At 35.7% G+C, this 20,106-nt stretch overlaps 1 protein-coding gene across 1 annotated transcript in view; it reads left to right on the top strand.

Moving 5' to 3' along the window:
* The window catches only part of LOC118197552 (uncharacterized), a 214,945-nt gene that overhangs the window by 186,988 nt on the left and 7,851 nt on the right, over positions 1-20,106 (top strand). The window contains exons 31-32 of the mRNA XM_085812555.1: positions 5,858-5,998; positions 9,822-10,004. Of these exons, the coding sequence (XP_085668681.1) occupies positions 5,858-5,998; positions 9,822-10,004 (324 nt within the window). The remainder of the gene's footprint in view (positions 1-5,857; positions 5,999-9,821; positions 10,005-20,106) is intronic.

The raw sequence follows: 20,106 nt of genomic DNA, 5'->3' as shown, positions 1-20,106 counted from the left end.
AGATTAAATTTAAAGATATTAATAAAACCAATTACTTTTTAAGTAAGGTGACGTCATTGATTACATCATCAACAACATAAAATTATATAAAATATTATAAACAACAAAATTTTTATTTCAAATAAAAATGTAAAATTAAATTGAATTTTAATATTTAGAAGCCATAAATAATATTTAAAACACGGAAGTTATGCATAATAAAATGCATTATTTTTTTAATAACGAAGTATCGGTTACCATAAATAACTTATCCAGCAATGGGTTTACCATAAGTTGTATTACTCGCCAAAAGAAAAATCGCCAAAAAATCGCCAAAATCCGTGCAACCGTCTACCAAAGTAACACCTAATTCTAACTCTTAGTTATAATCATTATTCGCTTCGTTAGTGTTGACCGCATCCTAACGATTAATCGCCAAATATTTCACGGTTTTTGACAATCTATTGACATTTTCGTGTTTGTACGTGGTTCGATAAGATAGCTGTTTATTAGAGAGTCATTTGTTCGTTTAGAAATCAAGGAAAAATTGTACCTTACTTTTGATTTTTATGGATCTCTGGGGCTTACCTCGAAGTGAAACGGAGGCAGTTCGCTATTTGCAGAATTATGACATACTATCGGAAAATCGAGAATCCGAACTTTTCGCACTCAAAGAAGCTATACGTCAACGAAGATCGCATTTTTTTGGAAAAAATGTAGTAAAAGTATTAGAATGCGTGTAGGAAACCGGTTCGAAGGAAGTCGAATAACATTCACAACAGCCTTGCGTTTCATGTATTGCTGGTATGAAGAACAAACGTCGGGCCGAAGTGGTTAACGTCGCTGACTGCTGTCCCGAAGGGCACGGGTTCGAATCCTGGAGAATGCATGGATGTTTGTAAATGTATAGTATCCGTGTGGCATGGGAACACTCTAAATATGCGGCGAGCCAAAAGTCCTCTCGGAAATAAGAGTGGGAGACCCTCGGACCCGCCCCCCGGCGTGACGTCGATCAAAATTGGGGACGGAACTGAGCTAATCGCACTGTCACCTGTTAGGTGCTTAAGACTGTTGCCAACGATAGGCGTAATCTTGCGCTCTTTGCAACGAGGAATTTCGTGGGCTTGGAGTGATGTTACTGTCAGACAAGTGAGTCAACAATAACAAACGTCGGTCAAGTTCTACAAAAAGCAGGACAGGACAGGAAAAAGTGCAGGGGGCACCACGACATCGTCATAGACAAAAATGGTATTGCCCCACTGCACTAACCTTTTCTGGCATTTATTAAGATAAAAGATTACATTTCAGGTCATTACATTGCGCAGTTGACATAATAAATTACATTAAAGTAACAAGTTATTTACATAGGAAAACAGTTATACAGATAAACTGGGGTACAGGTAATCGAGGTACAGATATATTGGTATACAGGAATCAATATGCAGATAACATGTTACAATTTACAATTAATTAGGTGTTGCAGTTTGACATTTGTTGGTGTGCTTGGAGGAATACCTTAGCATTTGGGAAGATGGATGTGACGTGAGTTATAATGCTATGTTATTTTTGTGTTGGTGGTACCGTTGTGTGATTGTGCACAGATTTTGCAGAGTTTACTTTGCGCAGAGTTCATTGTGCATAGAGTTCAATGTGCACAGAATTGTGCGCAGCAGCATGGAGAGCACTTTGTATAATGAGCATCAGATAATAGTGTAAAGTTCAAAGTACTGCGCTTTGGCAGTTTGAAGGCACTGGTAGTTGATAATCATCACTCACATAAATAGTAATGACTTAAGATAGGAGCACTCCCTGTTGAAAATCATATTTGAATCATATGAGTACCTTAGATTGTTTCCATGGAAAGTTAAATGGTGAAGCTGCAGATTAGGTGTCGTTCTTCGGTGGAGGTGAGCAAACAGTCATGATTCTTTGGACAGCTCTGTGGTGGCACTTCGATTGCTAGGTATTCATCATTACATCCGTATTGTTATTTATGAGTGGTTGTAACCGTATTGTTCTCTACCTTGTTGTTGTAGCTTGTCTATGATTAGTTTAATGTTTTTGTAGGTGTGTTGATGGTTGATTAGGAATATTTTAAATTCCATTCCCACTTGAGTAGGGTGTTTGACGTGTAGGTTGGCGGTTAGTGGGCAATCTAGCAATTGCCGACGAAACGTTAGTGAATTGGAATAATTATCTGCGTTCTCGAAATGGCCGCAGCAGCAAAAGGAGACAATCGGCGGCGTCTGATGCGTTGTGAAGATCGGCGAAAACATGTTCCCGCGACGCAAAAATGCTGCTGGAACAATGCTGCCTGCACAGTGGATTTTTTTTTTTTTGGGGGGGGGAGCATTTGTCGCGACACATTTCTTGTAATGGTCGCCTATCGTAGTAGCATTACAAAAATGAACGAAATTGAAAAGAAAGAAGAACGATAATTTTTTCCGCTGTTGGAAGGTATATAAAACACTTGGACATATGACTTGAAAATCTGTGTATATTCATTGTAAAGTAAATCAAAAATATAATTTCATCGATCCTGAAACTGGCACGCACACGCAAAATATGGAATGCGTATGCGGAAATGTTAAATGGCGAAACAAAAAGCATGGAGGAACAGCTGGCCACCAGCTCTGATCCTACCTTTCTCTGGAGGCAACGACACGCTGCAAATGGTATGTTCGATGTCGTTCTAAAGACAATCGCTAAACACTTTCCGACGGAAACTAAAATGTGACTATATTCGCCAATAAGGTGCATTTAATACGAACCCATTATTCTTCATATAACTTTTGTGTAATTACTCATAATCCCTACACCTCATGCCTTAACATACATTTTATCTTTGATAGAATGTTAATGGTGCTACTTTGGTAGACGGTTGCACGGATTTTGGCGATTTTTTTTGGCGAGTAATACAACTTATGGTAAACCCATTGCTGGATGAGTTATTTATGGTAACCGATACTTTGTTGTCATTTTATTAAAATAATAATGCGTTTTATTATGCATAACTTCCGTGTTTTAAATATTATTTATGGCTTCTAAATATTAAAAATCAATTTAATTTTACATTTTTATTTGAAATAAAAATTTTGTTGTTTATAATATTTTATATAATTTTATGTTGTTGATGATGTAATCAATGACGTCACCTTACTTAAAAAGTAATTGGTTTATTAATATCTATAAATTTAATCTAATGGTTTATACATTATTTATGGCTGTTAAATATTAAAATACAATTTAATTTTGCATTTGTTTTAAAAATGATTTTATTATGAATGATTGTTTAAATAATTTTAATTGTATGCGTGATGTAATCAGCTCCCTGATTGGTTACTGAATATTTGTGCATTACCGCGCCATTTTAAAATTTTATTATTCATCTCTTCGAATTCGTCAGATTTCAAATGGAATGGATATCTCCGTTTCGAAGATGAATGTTGTTATTGGTAATTACCAAAAATTATAGGTAAAGGAATAAAAAAATTGCCCTTTGAGACCTTATTTTTGCCAACCTGTCTTTCCTAATCAAAGATTTATTTATAAATTGTTAATAGCGTCAAAGGAAATTTATTTCAAATTTTTTGAGGAAACCTCGCTAATTGCTTCTTCAATGAAGTGCGAGATATGTGGATAACAGATGAAAATGGTGGAAAGAGCCGATTCAATTATGATTTCGATTTTTTTTTTGTGGTACTTATCAATAAACAAGAGGTTAAATTACTCAAAAAAATGTAAGTGCATATTTTTCTTTTATTTTATAATTGTATACTTCAATTTTTGTTAAAAAAATTAATACACTATTTTCAAAAATTGCTGAGATAATTATTGTCACATATGTTTTAATGTTAATTATATTTTGTATAACGTATTTTAAAGTATTTGAATTTAATTATATTATAATTCTTTTAAATGTTGGTAGGATGGTTTTTAATTCGATATTCAATTTCAGTAATATTTTAATCTAATTAAACGTTGGCACAATGTTTTTATAGCGGTGTTTTTATTCTCTTTTTTGCTATATGAAAGTAATAATAGCCTTACTTTAGTATTTTATACTCATAGTAAATGTATTTATTTACACTTGCCTGCCATCTTAAAAAACGACATTTTCGACAAAAAATTAATCCATTACTTTTAAAGATATTTTTTTTTTTAAGTTTCGAATACTTTACTATGCGTAAAAACAGCGTTTTTCAAGATGGCTGACGATTGTAAAAATCGCGCCAACAATTGCGCAACGTAATTCGCGAAAAATCCGTACAACCGTCTACCAAAGTAGCACCAAATCGTTAATCTTGCTCATATTCTTCATATAACTTTCAATTCAGGATTTTCATGGTTCTTATTCATAAGCATTGCTCTTCATACAGCTTTCAGCTCTTAACTTGTATGCATAATCATTATCCTTTACACAATCTTTCAACTCGTAATAACTACTCTTCATATAGCTTTCACTTCATAACTCTAACTCTTAGTCATAATCATTGTTCTTCATCTGCTCATACTTTAACATACTTTTTAAACTTTAGTAGAATGTTTAACCTCCATAACTCTTAAGGGCCGTTCCCACTGGGGTTTATCTGAGCTAACGGACACAACTAACGTAGCCGACCCATCTCCAAAACCAGTTTTTTTTCCATAGGGCAGCAAGCTGAAAAATCTGAACTGCAGGCCTAGCGGGAACAGTCTTCATATAACTATCAACTCACAATTCTTATAAGTGTTATTCTTAGTCATTATCTTTGTGCAGCTTTAAACTCACAAAGCTCATAACTCATTTGCATAATTATTATTCCTTATATAGCCTTTGTACAATTCTCATAACTCTTGTTCATAATCATAACTCTTCGTACAGCTAGTTCTTATTCATAATCGCTATTCTTCATAAGTTTAGTAGAATGTTTGATTTTCATTAATTCTACTCATAACTATTATTCTTCATATAGCTTTTAACTCGGAATTTTCTCAATTCTAATTCATAATCACTACTCTTCACAAATCTTTTAACTTAATTAGTAGAATCTTAATCCTCATTAATCTTACTCGTAATCATTGCTTTTCATAGAGGTATTGACTCTTAATTCTCAGAACGCTTACTCATAATCATTACTTTTTGTATAACTCAACTCATAACTCTTACTCATTATTCTTCATGAGTTCTCAATTCCTAATTCTCATAACTCTTACTCACAATAATTATACTTCACACAGCTTCATACATTTTTTTTTTTTTTTTCCTTTGAGAACATACAGACTCCCCGTGCACCACATATGTACAACACGGGGCTTACAGAAGTAAGTTAACTAGAACATTAAAGGTTACGTGTATAAATAAACATTAAAAATTACATGCATAAATAAAGCGAACGAAAGCAGAGAACAGCAGTCAGGACTTCACGAAAACAGATAAGTTCACTGGCCAAGTCACTCCGAATATTTTCAAATCGTTCTGTAAGCATAATCTAGGGCCATCAAATGTAGGGCACGAGAAAATGAAATGTTCCACATCCCGAGAAACTCTTTTTGAACGTTCACATAAATTGTTTGATCGTAGATTAAGACGAAACAGATAACTTGCAAATTTACCATGACCAGATATAAAAGCTTCATACATTATACTTCATACCTCTAATTTTCATAACTCTAACTCAAATTTATTACTCTTTATATAGCTTTCAAATCATAATTCTCATAACTGCTACAAATAATCATTACTCTTCACACATCTACCAACTCACAATTCTCACATGAATTCCTCTTCCTATAGGCTCCTTGTATAATTACTCATTCTCACTACTTATATAGGTTTATTAATATAATGCTTTATTAAAAATAATCCATTTTTTATTCTTGAATTTTGTTCATCTAGGTTCCTTAAGCGATCCGGAAAGAGTTTTAAATTGGCTAACTAGTCAAGATATAATCGAACTGAAAAATGAAATTGAAGAAGTTAGCAGAAAAATGCTCGACAAGCTCTTACAAGAAAATGATTTTATTGCAATATTCTTTTGTAAGTATAGTGATTTATTACTGACATTTTAAGCCTATGATATCTGAGTTAAATGCACAATTAAATAAGCGTGGATCGGTAAATAAGGTAATGATATAATATCGGTAATGAAGCGGTAAATCAACAGAATAATACATCTAAACTTCATTGTATTTTTATTGATGTCATAATAATCTCTAGTTTTTGTTCCGCTGTTGGTATATCTAAGTTACAAGTTATCAGGATATACAAGGGTTTTTAGAAAGGCGATTAAAGGTCTCCTTTCTTACATACTGATTTTAGGCACTTAGTTTCTTAATATTGTAGAGTTCCTCACTTTGGAATTCTAAGTTAATGTTGGAAGTGAAGAATCTAAGAACTGATAAGCGAATAATCGCTTGAGTTCGGTGACAAAAAACAACAAGATAGAAGGGTAACTAGCCCTTTATTATTCCGATAAGATTTAACAAAACTCCGCCTGGGAGTGTACAAGCAAAGCCCGCACTTGGACTTGAACTTAAAAGACTAAGAATTAAACTAAAACTAAGCTTAACTAAAGAAGTACATCCGAAGCTATCAAGGTTCAAATCGAGTTGGCCCCTTAACTTATTTGACTACGAAGCTTAGCAAGGGCCTGAGTACGGCCGAGTGTAATAACAGCTTTGAGAGAGAGTGGCCAAAAAGGCAGACGCGCGTAAATCAGAAACTCTGATTCTCTCCGACTCAATAAGTAACTTCGTGGTTTAAATACCGCTCCTCCTCATTAAATATTCAGCAAGATTCCAAAACTACGTTCTGGCCGGAAGTAGTAAGTTGAAGTTAAGAATTTGACAGGAAAGGAACTTTAACTTAAAATTTAACTGTTAATAAAATTAACATAATCCTTACAAGATAAAGCACAGAATTTTATGAAAATCTTTTCAATGCTGCGGGTGGGATTCTTCAGTACGTTAATTCATGTTTCGATGAATATTTTTTAGTTATCTAGAAAGATTTGTCAGAAGCAAATATACTGAAATTAATCTAATTAATTCTTGGGGAATTTATAACGTATCTTACTGATTACAGGTGAAAATAACGCGAGGAAAAAACATCGCAGTTTTGAAAAATCGTCGTAAAAAAATATCATGGTAAAAAAAAATGAATCATCTACAAATCATTCAATCATAACATCACAAACATGGCTGAGAAAACTTTATGTGAAGTTTGGCGTCATAATTTGTGAGCACAAAAAAAGCAAATAATATTTGTAACTCTACATTTAAAATTTTGTATTAACTAATAAGTAACTAATAAGTCAATTTTTTTAAACTTCTCATTTAATACGTTGGAAGAGTACATCTCGAGGTGCTGTTATTAATTTTCTTGTGTCACCCAAACTGGTTAGTGGTTAATGACTCTGACTACCATACCGTATGGCTCAGGTTCGAATCCACGATAGATCATGGTTGTTATTAAATGTATAATGTCTTTGCAGCATTGGGCACTCTAAATACATGGCGAGTCGAAACTCCTCTCATGTAGTTCCTAGGACCCAGCCCCCGAGGTGCTGTTCCTCAAAATTGGGGGGGGGGGAACTGGGCAAAATCGTACTGTCACCTATATACGGTGTCCAGAGCTCTTGCCGACGACAGGCATCATCTTGTACCCCTTCCCACGATGAATTTCATGGACTGTTTCAGATTCATACAAAAAGAGATCAGTTGCAACAGCAACACAATTTTCTTGTTGCCAAATACTGGTCAAAGTTTTGAAAGATATTATTTAATAAATCCCGTGACCATATCTTGAGATTATAAAGGTATTTTCTCCCTTTTTACTTCCTTGTACGAAGTAAAAAGGAAGTATGGTAATCGCGAGAAGTTTCAGGCAGCATATTTCAACGAAAATGTCCATTTTGACCGCTATCGAATGCAATTTAACGATGTTGTTGCGTGATATCTGTACGTAAGGACAAAATAAAAGACTCGTTTCCTCCAAAAAAATTATAAAACTGCTTTAAAATTAATTCTGAGGAGAATTTTTCGTGGCGTCTGTACGAACGTATGTACGTACGTACGTGTCTCGCATAACTCAAAAACGAGTCACCTCAGAACATTGAAATTTTGTATATTGGACTGCTATAACATGTAGATGTGCACCTCGTAATTTGGTTCCAATCGGCCGCACCAAACTTATATAAATATATTTATATATATATCCACTCTGTTACCCGGCTCAGTGATCTCAGTTTCTTTACTCTTATATGTTAGTAAATTGTACATTTTTTGCTTTAAAAACGATTGAATTATGTTGTTTTTATCTTTCGGTTAAGGTTTTTATGCCTTTCGTAATTCTGGAAGCAATATTTGTACAATTATCAACAAATTAAAAGCTGTTGAAGTGCGGTTAAGTTTCAAATAACATGTCGGACATATTTGTTTACATTTGAAACAGCACAATTGTAGATTTGTTGCCAATCTATGGAAACTAAGCTTCGCAACACAAAAATAACGCCTTCATTTATTATTGCGAATTAAATCATGGTTAATCCTTTCTGAAATTTTTTCGAGGAAATAAGTGTTTAAGATTTACTTCGTAATTTTTAATGCAGATATTTTGAGTTTTTATGTATTTTTGCCTTGTCACGAAGTGAGAACTGAATTAATTGAATGAGAAATACTCAATCGTCTGTGAAAAACTGTTTCTTTTTTGTTTTGTTTGCTTAATTTCTTTCATGTATCGTTCTATCTTTATTATAGTATTTTAAGAGAACATGTGGCAACGATAATTCTTCAAATGATATAAATTTTGTGCATTCAGAGTGTCGTTATAGTAAACAAATAGAGTGAATTTTAAAGAGTGCATTTATTCTATTGTGGTTTATGCTCTGTTGACGAAGTAGATTTAATTCAATCCAATCAATTTAAATGAAATTCAAGAAAAAAAAATGCGTATAATTTAATATTCTGTACAAGGAAGTCATGTGGTGTACACAGATTTTTTCCGCTTGCCTTTGTGGTTTAATTGGAAGCATATTCTAGAGGTCCAGTGTTGCAGTTACGGCGATGGCATTGCACAATTTTCACCTCTTCTACTTCAAAATAGGTGCCCACCAGCGGCCGAGCGGTAAAGTCGCTAAACACTGGTAGTTCGGTCCGAGGTTCGAATCCCGCGAACGGGCTGGCTGCATGGGTGTTTTCGTGGTTTTCCCCATGTGTAACGTGTATACGAGCCAGTTTCCCTTAGAAAGTCCTCCACGAAGGGCATCCCTCCTCTTAGGCAGATAGCCCTAGTGTGCTTTGCCATAATTAAATACACCACACCACATCTACTTCAAAATAACGTAATGGCTCTGCAGTGGCGACCAAGCTAAATCGTAATGGATGGTAATTCGTCACCAACAGAATTTGACGACTGGGTCCCTTCATCTCAGATCCGCCTTTAAAATGGGGAGTATATAAAAAGTACTTTCGCCCGCCTTTTCTACGGCCTTCGTGGTATAATTGGAAGCACCCTCGACGCGTATTCGTGCGGTCGAAGGTTCAAGTTCCGGCGACGGCACTGCTCATTTTGCTCTTCTCCTTCTTCAAAACAATCTAATGAATTTACAAGATGGTAATATTGATTTTTTTGTTGCCCACATATTGGACAGTTTTTTTTTTCCTAATATTTAACGTGCTCAGATAACATACCGCGAGAAAATGTTATTAGTTTTTTTGTGCCCAACATATTGGCCAATAACTGTTTATTTAATACGTTGCAGGAACGTATCTCCGGATGCTATTATTAATTTTCTTGTTGCCACCATATTGGTTGGACATAACACTATTTATACGCCTTCATGATTCTTATTTTTTTATAGATGATGGAGATTGCCCAGCATGCGATGAAGCTCTTCGTTCTTTGGAAGAAATAGACGACGAGATAGATGAATTAGATATACTATTTGTCAAAATCAAGGATGCTCGCTACGCTCGGAAATACGGAGTTAAAAATTTGCCATCTTTAACTTATTTCCGCAAAAGATTTCCGACTGCTTACCATGGTAAGTTTGTTATAAATTTTTATTTAGTGAAAAAGTTTTTCAATTTCCTTTGACACGCTTAACAAAGTTTCAAAGTTTTATCACAGAGTATGTTATGATACTACGATATACAGTAGTGGCCAAAATTGTGGACAATTTTGGAAATTTTTATGTTTTTGAACTTTGTATGCTTATAGAAAATGTTGCGTTTCGCAAAATGCAAACTTGTATATATCCTTTAAAGAGAATTTATTACTGAATTCAATACACAAAATTCAATTATTTGCAATACAAAAAAGTTATATGTACTTTAATATAAATAAAAAACACAGTTATGAAGTGGTTTGTAATGTCTAGCTTTCCTGGCCAATCACTGTTCTTGTTCCGAGAACCAATCAAATGTTAGCAACTGCCAGTAGAAGATGACATCATGTTTACACTTGAAACAATTCATTATTTTGCTTTGTTCTGTAGAAGGAGGACCTGTTTCTTATACACTGCAATTACAAGTCGGAATTTTTGTAAAAATTTTTAATATTTAGTCAAGAAGCAATAACATCAAATAAAAGAGTAGACTGGACACCTAGAAAGAGATGTAATATTATTGTGTTACGAGAAAGTGATCTTTCCTATGCTGAAATTGCAAGACAGGTGGGTGGTTCAGTGACTACATCTGGAGTCCGAAAGTTTTGTTTACGATATCAGGAGACACATTCAATAAAAAACAAAGAAGGAAAAGGCGGAAAAAGGTGCACCACATCTATTGATGACAGAATAATAAAAAGACTATGTCTCCAAGATAGAAAAATGTCATCAGCGGCCATCAGAAGTGATCTGAATGATGCTGGTGTTTCTGTCAGTTCAAGAACAATCAGAAGAAGATTAACAGATGTTGTACTGAGAGGTAGAATTCCACGAAAAAAGCCTTATCTTAATTTTCAGCTACAAAAACAAAGACTACAGTGGGCAAAGAAACACATTAATTGGACAGATGATCAGTGGTCACAAGTTATATGGAGTGACGAAACTAAGATATCGTTATTCGGTAGTGATGGGCGAAAATATGTAAGACGTAGAATAGGAGAAGAGCTACATCCTGACTGTATTCAAGGAACTGTGAAGAACCCAGTTAGTGTTAGGATTTGGTCATGCATGTCAGCAGATGGTATTGGTCGCCTTCATGTCATCGATGGGACACTGAATGCCAGAAAATACATTGACACTATTCTAGAACCAAAACTTCTACCTTCCATCAGAGATCTCTTTCCCAACAATGCTTCGTTTATTTTTCAGCAGAATTCTGCTCCTCGCCACTCGGCCAAAATATCGAAAGAGTGGTTTCGTACAAAGAGCATTAAATTGTTGTCATGGCCAGGAAACAGTCCTGACCTCAATCCTATCGAAAATTTGTGGCACCGTTTGAAAACTCTCGTTCGAATGAGGCGCCCATCAAATAAAAGGGAACTATTGAGGCTATAATTGTTTCCTGGCATCCTGTAATAGCGAAGAAGAGGTTAAAAGTCTTGTCATTAAAATGAAACGTCGATTTGAAACTGTAATCAAAAATAAAGGGTACCCTACTAAGTACTGATAACTCACTGCAATCTCAACTATCTAATGTATATCGATAACTACTAACGTTTAACTTTTTTTGTATTGCAAATAATTGAATTTTGTGTTTTGTATTGAATTCAGTAATAAATTCTCTTTAAAATGATATATACAAGTTTTCATTTTGTGAAACGTAACGTTTTCTATAAGCATACAAAGTTCAAAAACATAAAAATTTCCAAAAGTGTCCACAATTTTGGCCACCACTGTATACTAGTACTTCACCGTTACGAATATTTTTTATATAAAATCATAGTTTTTGAAACGATGGTATTATATTAGAAGGCATTTTCTCTCTCTTTCAAGCATGTCTTCGTGGTGTAACGGTTAACACACGCAGCGCGTACTCGATAGGTCCAGGTTCGAGTTCTGGCGAGGGCATTGCTCATTTTTCGCATCTGCTTCAAAAATTCTTTATGACTCTACAGTATCACAAGGACTATATCCACTTTTCAGTCGATATTATCATAAACGGCTGACATGATGAATTACATGACTGAATTTTTACCTTTTTCATGAAATACTTTTTAGGCTTCCGTAATTCCTTCGTGGCCAGTTTTACTCCTAACATTCTAAACATGGAACATTTTAAAGATTATTCATTTTTTTCGGTAAAATTTGCAGAAATTCTGGAGAAAATAGAAAGAAGACCACGGAATTCGTTACATCCGATTTTCCCACCTTTTTTCCCTAGCAATATAAAATAAATTGAACAGTCGCGGACTTGAATAGAGATGGTGACAGCTTTTGTAAATTAACCATTTTTCATCAAGATATGAATCAGCCTGGCACCCTTTCGACGTCCACGAAGAATACAGCCATTGTGGAGATTCCGGGACGTTCCTGTGAAGATCTAGGTGAACAGATGGAACGAAAGTTCCGGAAACTTATGCAAGTTTGCCAACGCTCGTCAAGATGTAAGGGGTGCCGCCGCTTTTGTGAAGTTCATTTTACACCACGAACGATGCAACCTTCATCAAGAGCCCGGGACACCTGTGCAAATGTGTTTGTTTCAGTGACTAGTCACCACATCCTTATGAAGCTGAGTTCACAACTTGAAGAAAGCAACTTCCATGGAAGTGCCGTACCTTTAGGATGGTTCTTCTTGGCGAAATCTCCTAAATGTGCCCGTACCCTCAAAAGTAGTCGCCATTTTAAATACAGTTTTTAACTTGAAGAAAGCAACTTTTGTCGAAGTGACCTTTATAAATAATAATGTTATATAAATAATCCCATTTCAGCTATAATCACTGAGAGTCATACAGATTGTGACAGTGATGCAGATTGATATAGCATAAACGTTTACAGATATTAATAGATATATATGTTATAAAAAAATAGGTTAATAGTTATAGGTTAGTAATAGATATAGCTGAACAGATATAGGTTATTAATAGATATAGATTAATAAATGTAGGTTATTATGGACTTCAGCTTAACAGATATGGGTTATTAGATATAGGTTATTAATAGGTAGAGGCAGATATAGGTAGATATGGATTAAGCGATGCACCCAGATATAGATGAAAATAGATATAAATTAATCGATACAGATATAGATAGATGTAGTTACTAGCTGTAGGTTATTAATAAATGGCGGTTAATAAGTACAGATACAACAATTATTCATGACCTGCTCTGCCACTGGAACTACAGGTAAGTATACATATAGGTACAGATAACAAATCTATATATTGTTACGAATTTCGTATACGTGTAAATACTTTTAGTAAAATCGTGTACAAATTGTAGTATCTATTGTATAATACACTGGAGGGCAAAAATTAAGGACGAAGTCGAAAAATTAGCATATCAGCTGAACGAAGAGACAGAGCGGACAGAAAGAGCAATCAGGAGATTAAGTAAGGTGATGTACGGTAGCACATGCGCAGATATGCAGGTAGACGTAATGGAGGAGTGTCTGAGTAGTATAAAGCATGTTGTCGGTGTAAGATCAGTATTTCTGGCAAAGACATTGCACGCCGTATAGCAGTTAAAATCACACCGAGTTGCTGGCTCAGCGAGAAATGGCGAATAATCAGTCTGTTAGACGACATCTGGATGCTTTTACCCGAGGTCGAATCATTGGGAAGTTGGAGGAAGGCCGCAGTGTGACAAGTGTGGCTGCAGAGTTCGGAATTGCTCACAGCATCGTTTCACGACTTTGGAGACAATTTCAAACTACAGGAACAGCTATCCGGGGGTTTAGTAGTGGTCGTCCACGAGGAACCACACCCGCAGATGACCGGTATATTGCCTTACAGGCCAAAAGAAACAGGCGGCAGACAGCGGGAGAAATCGCTAGACACACGACACAGGCGACTGGACGACCGATATCGCGTTTTACCGTGGCCAGAAGACTGCACGGTGGTGGTCTGTTTGCACGACGCCCTGTACGGTGTGTACCTCTAACGCCTGCCCATCGGAGAAGGCGTTCTCTGTGGTGCCGGGAACACTGGAATTGGAGAGACAATGAATGGGGACGAGTACTCTTTACAGATGAGAGCAGATTCAGTCTGAGTAGCGATTCTATCGCACACTCATCTGGAGAGATCGGGGAAGCCGCAATCATCCCTCGAACATCATTGAAAAGGACAGGTATGGAGGTGGCGGTGTTCTCGTTTGGGGAGGCATCATGCTTGGTAGTCGTATAGACCTTCACATCTTCGACGCAAGTTCAGTCAACGGGACCCTTATTGTAACGAGATTCTTCTTCCATGTGTGTGTCTTTTTAGAGGCGCTGTGGGTCCGCAGTTCCTTTTCATGGACGACAATGCACCATGTCATCGCACAGTAGCTGCCGAACAGCTCTTAGAGAGTGAGGATATTGAACGTATGGATTGGCCGGCATGATCTCCGGATCTCAATCCCATCGAGCATGTATGGGATTTTCTAGGCAGACGCTTGGCAGCTCGTACCGTACCACCAGTAACGATTCCGGAGCTTCGATTGGCGCTGCAAGACGAATGGGCAGCAATGCCTCAACAACTCATTGACACCCTCATTCTCAGCATGGGCAGATGCTGTGAAACCTGCCTAGCAGTCAGGGGAGATCATATCCCCTATTAAAGACCGGATGTTTCTTGCTGAACACCCATCACAGGGATGTTTCGGCCTTCAGTCGCATTGCGCTCCATGCTACGTTTTCAATAAAGCTTCTTTTTATCCCTCTGATTTCTCTTTTAGTAAGTGTTGCTTACATTACTCATGTCCTTACGTATTGGGGATCTTACGTATTGGGGTACTGAGCAGAGTAACAGAGTAGATATATACATATATACATATATTTATTTATATACTTTTGATGCGGCCGATTGTAACCAAAATGGGAGATGCACATCTACATGTTATAGCAGTCCTATATACAAAATTTCAACGCTCTGAGGTTACTCGTTTTTGAGTTTTGCGAGAAACGTACGTACGTATGTACAGTCGCCACGAAAAATTCTCTTCAGAATTCATTTAAATCAGTTTTATAAGTCGTTTGGTGGAAAAAAAATCCTTTACTCTGTCCTTACGTACACATGTCACGCGAAAACACCGTTAAATTGTATTCGATAGCAGGCAAAATGGATATTTCCGTTGAAATATGCTGCCTGAAACGTTTCGCGATTATAATGCTTCCTTTTTACTTTGTACAAGGAAGTAAAAAGACAGAAATTATGATCCCGTGATGATGATACATCGTCATCAGCGTGTCTGGTGCAATCAATGGGTTTCGTTGAAAATTTTTAATTCTAAACAAAAATTGTAAATTCCAAACCAAAACTCTAAAAAAAAAATCTGGTTTTAAATAATTCCAACATTTAAATTTAAGAAAAAAAAAATTATTTTAAACCAAAATCTTTTTTAAAAATCTGATTTCAATTAATCTATATTATTTTGGGTTTCAGATTACTAGCTCTTGGGGGTTAGGCTAACAGCAGCAATAAAATATAAACAACTAAAAGTGCTTACATAAAGTTGGAAGAACAAATATTTCTTTGATTGTAAGACACGTGAAATTATGGAAGTTATTATCTCTAATTTTCAACGTCTGCTGGCATCTCTTTCAAGTGTTTATTACATGAATTCTATTCATTCATCGCGGAAGAATTGCACCTCTAAGACAGCCTAGAAAAATACAGAAATATAACCGTCATTAGACAACTTTTTCGTTGATGATTTTCTAAATATACATCCAGCGACAGGCAACTCCTTCAGCGTGCACTCAGAATGTTTTTCATTCTCCTGAAGAATGAAACTCTACTTTAAATGAATGCATTTTCAAGTTGAATTGCAATTAATTTATGAAAGATTAGATAAGATCATAGAAATATGCGATTAAAATTGTTACGAAACGCTCAGCCGCGATAAGACAGCTTCCTCACAAAGCCGGTATAGGGTTGCCAGAAAATGACAGGGAAAGGCATGGTTGCCAGAGTTGGCGCAAAATCGGCCATTTGGCGATATGCCATAGACGGAGCGAGAACTTTCTGGGGAACGAATTTTCCAGAATGTTCTCGAAATCAGGCCAAAAAACTTTATAAAGCCTGCCTGTACGCGGAATGCAAGGCATCGTCGAGTCTATCTTGAGTGTATCGTGAATTTTATCGTGAAGGAAGTTATGTGACTGCAACATCGTCCTAAAACGCAAATCTTCTCAGACATTTTAATTGATCTCAGATATTTTAATTGATCTTGAGTGTCTTGAGCTCCGAGAGCAATCGCCGAGTCGGGAGCTGTATTTAGTGTTTTGCCGTCAAACTCTCGTCACCTGAAGGCTATGTTGTTGATTGTTTCCGCGTGTTTATCAGTTTTTCGACGATTGCTAACGGGTCTTTGGAACTCTCCTGTGAAATAAATACTGGCGAATAAATTGTGCTTTGATTCTTCATCAAGTGTTGTTATCAATCATTCCAAATCCACGAACCCGCAGAACGCAACAATATAAAAGAATTCTTATTTTTGTATTTAGACGTTTTCACTTCATTAACCGCTTAAAACATTTGTCATAAAGCGTAAAAAATATATAATGATTTAAGCGAGTCCAGTTAGTGCCATTTTATAAAAATAATTACTATTTCTTATTAGACATCTCGTAACTTAAATGCATTTTTATTTCCTTGTACGACATAAAGGAAGTACTACGATTGCGAGAAATTTCAGATTTTAACGGAAATATCCATTTCGTCTGTTCCCAGATCCATTTTGACTCTTTCTTTCGTGGCGTCTAATAGATTGTCCTGTTTGAGGAAAAATGTGTAGGGTAAATAAATTGTACTTTGCTAACTGGAAGTGAATTTTTTTTTTTTTTTTTTTTTTTTTTTTTAAATCCTGAGATATAAACCAATCCGTCAAATTGTTATTAAAGGTAGAAAAATGCTACAACGGGTATAACTAATTAAACTAAAAATTAAAAAAAAAAAAAAAAAAAAAAAGAAGTAATACTAAGAAACTTTTAACCACCTTTTGTTTAATTTCAAACAGAGCTTTTCAAGGGCTTAATACAGTCTCTTCTGTATATATAATAAAAGAAAGAGTCTGTCTATGTGTCTTTCGTTCGTGCTGCGCGTAAGCTAATAGACCCAGGGCTACGAAATTTGGTACATAGGTGCATCTAGACAGCCTAGAAAAATACAGAAAGTGAAATAGTAGCGATTTTTTCAAAATTCGAATCAGATTTTTTTTTAATTTTATCTTTTTTGATGAAATCACATCATTTTGAATAGTTTCATTCTTTTAAAAATGTGATTTGGGCAAGAGTTCTTCATTCATTGCTTTTTATACTGGACTGCTGACTGTTGAAAATCAGCACTGTTGCCACTCGGGAAAAATGAGGGCGATCATTCTGTGCAGTTTTTAAATTTAATGCTTCTCTGGGATACTGGACGTTTGTCGAGAGAAAGCAACAGGGAGTTTTTTAATTTATTTATTAAGATATTTAATATTTGTATTAAGGAATATTGCTTATTTCATTGTAATTTTTTTATTTGTAATACATTTTTATTGAAATTTGTGTCTCTTTTTTTAATTTTTTTTAAATGTTGTTCTGCGCAGTTTTTAATGTTTTTAGTTTAAACTGCGCAGTAAAATTCTGCACAGTTTTTAAATTTTAAATCACGAATTTTGTTATTAATGTATCATGAACTGCTTCAACAAAACTCAACAAATTGGGGCTGTCTCGCTGAATTGGCGAAAAATCGCCAAAAGTCACCAAATATGGTGACCATTTAACGACAATTTAGTCCGATCCCTCTACCACTGTAATTGATCCGTATATATAATTGCAAACCTAGCCGTCCCTTATATGTAACTTTAAACGTATACGCTTTCCAGCAATTTCGAGAAAAGGAATGTGCTAGAGATTTTCCGGCCGCCAGGGCGGAAAACTGCATAAGACTGCACAGAGCATCAGTTTTCGTTTTTTCAGTTTAGAGTTGACTTTTGAGCATATAAAGATCTCCGTGGGAGTCTCGCTCTTTAGATGAGTTTTGCATTGCGTTGTGTTTAACGTTCTTAGTAGTTTGAAGTGGTAACTACTGAGTGTTCTCTGTGATGCTGCGAAGAGCTGCAGAGTAATTTTGTGAAAATTCCGGAACTATAAACTGTTTCTTTTGGTAAATAAATTTATCAAGCTATCATCGGTTCTGTGTGTTTTCAATTCATTATGAACCCGTACACAGGTAACAATGTATGCATATACACGCGCACTCACCCACTTATCCGACTTAAAAATCCTTACCTGGCCTTTATTTTCGCAGTCGTTGGTCATAGCCATATACATCCAATTACAGACAAATAACGAATAGCAGACAGATAACGGTGACAAAAATTTACAGACAAATAACGGTGACAAAAATAGGTGTGACAGTGACAAGCAGTATTATATAAACAATAGACAGACAGTGTTTTGCGTGACAAAAATATTAATGTTTTTGGCAGTTTCAGATTTAAAAAAGAAAATAATTTTAGGCAAATAACGAAATGTAACTTTGAATGCTGTGTCCCGTTATATATTTGGGAAATATATACCGGGATACAGTATCTTATATATAGTACACTTATATATCGGAAAGTTTTATACTCGATATGAAAAAGTAAAACTGCAAAAAGTTTGACTCCCAAGACGAATTAGGATAGTCAACTTCAAAATTTGCAATTTTTGATGTCGTTTTCAATTTACCTTGAGGCATCGTGAATTAAGTTTAGAATAATCGGAAGAAATAAATTTAAAGGAAGTACAGCAAATAATGTGCATAATTTAATAGGCGTACAAGGAAGTCATGGGGTGTCCACATCAAATTTTTATTTAAATTAATCAGATTAAAAAGTAGGAAAACTATTCTTAAGAATTGCGTACATTGCTTTTAAATCGCCTGTTTTGTAAATCAGTAATAGGCAGATTAAATATACGCTTTAGGTTTTATCGAATGGTTGAAAGATAAAAGCATTTTACTCCCGGTAGTGGCAACACGTTGGTTTTAAATAGCGGTGTTTGTTGATAAAGGCGTTAAGATTAATATTGTTACGTTATTTTCTTCCTTCACGTTCGTACGGGGTTCGTAGATTTGGAGTGAATAACGACGACACTTGATGAAGTATCGAAACACACTTTATTTATCAATATTAATCATATAGCTCCAAAATCACTTTTACAGTCGTCGAACTGTTATAAACACGCTGACACGTTCAGCGATACAACCTTCACACTGTCAGGCAATAACGGCGGAGACAGCTTCACTGCAAAGGACCGGAGTACACCTCCCAACTCTGCTTGGTCGTTCTCGGAACTCCATGTACTCTCGAGACTCTCCACGCGACGCACTAAAAGACTCTCTCGATGCACTCGACGACCAACTCGGCGCTAGACTTCGAGACACTCGCTCAATGACTGACTATCAGCTCACTAGACAAGGCATACACACTAACTGACTGCGGACCAGCAGGGTTTATATAGCTTTCGGCTTGTGTTCGAGAACATTCTGGGCTGAACCGTTAAGAACCTTCTGGAGCATCTCCATTCGTCCATGTATATCGCCAATTTTGTCGCCAAATGTGGCAACCATGACTTCCCTTGCCATTTTATGGCAACCCTAAAATTGCTTTGCGGGGAAACCATCTTACCGCGCCTGTATATTTCGTAACAATATCAAGCATTTTGTCAAATGGTATTTTGTCAATGGTATAGTCAAAATGGTATAGTAGTTTTGTCAATGGTATTTTGTCTGCGCTTTGGGGATCAATTTGCTTTATTTCCAGTGGTATTGTCACTGCTCACTTTCAGATCGCTGCAAAAATTCATTAAATTCGTAAAAATGTTAAATAAATTGGAAACAATTTCAATCTTCGTGGTGTCCATGTTCGGGTGAAGATCTACTTTTGTTTAAAACTTCGGCGGCTCTAGGCACCGTCATTTGTCCATAATGTAAACTGCAAAGAACATAATACATACATATTTATGTACATGCATAAGATTCTTAGTATTCATAGTCCTTTATTAATCATTATTTATACTATTAGTCATAATTTT

This window comes from Stegodyphus dumicola, chromosome 3, assembly GCF_044657685.1.
Source record: "Stegodyphus dumicola isolate Sdum_Otavi_A_Nest chromosome 3, ASM4465768v1".
Lineage (NCBI taxonomy): Eukaryota > Metazoa > Arthropoda > Arachnida > Araneae > Eresidae > Stegodyphus > Stegodyphus dumicola.
The sequence above is the reverse complement of the archived record's forward strand: the minus strand, read 5'-3'. Positions and strand labels throughout refer to the sequence as shown.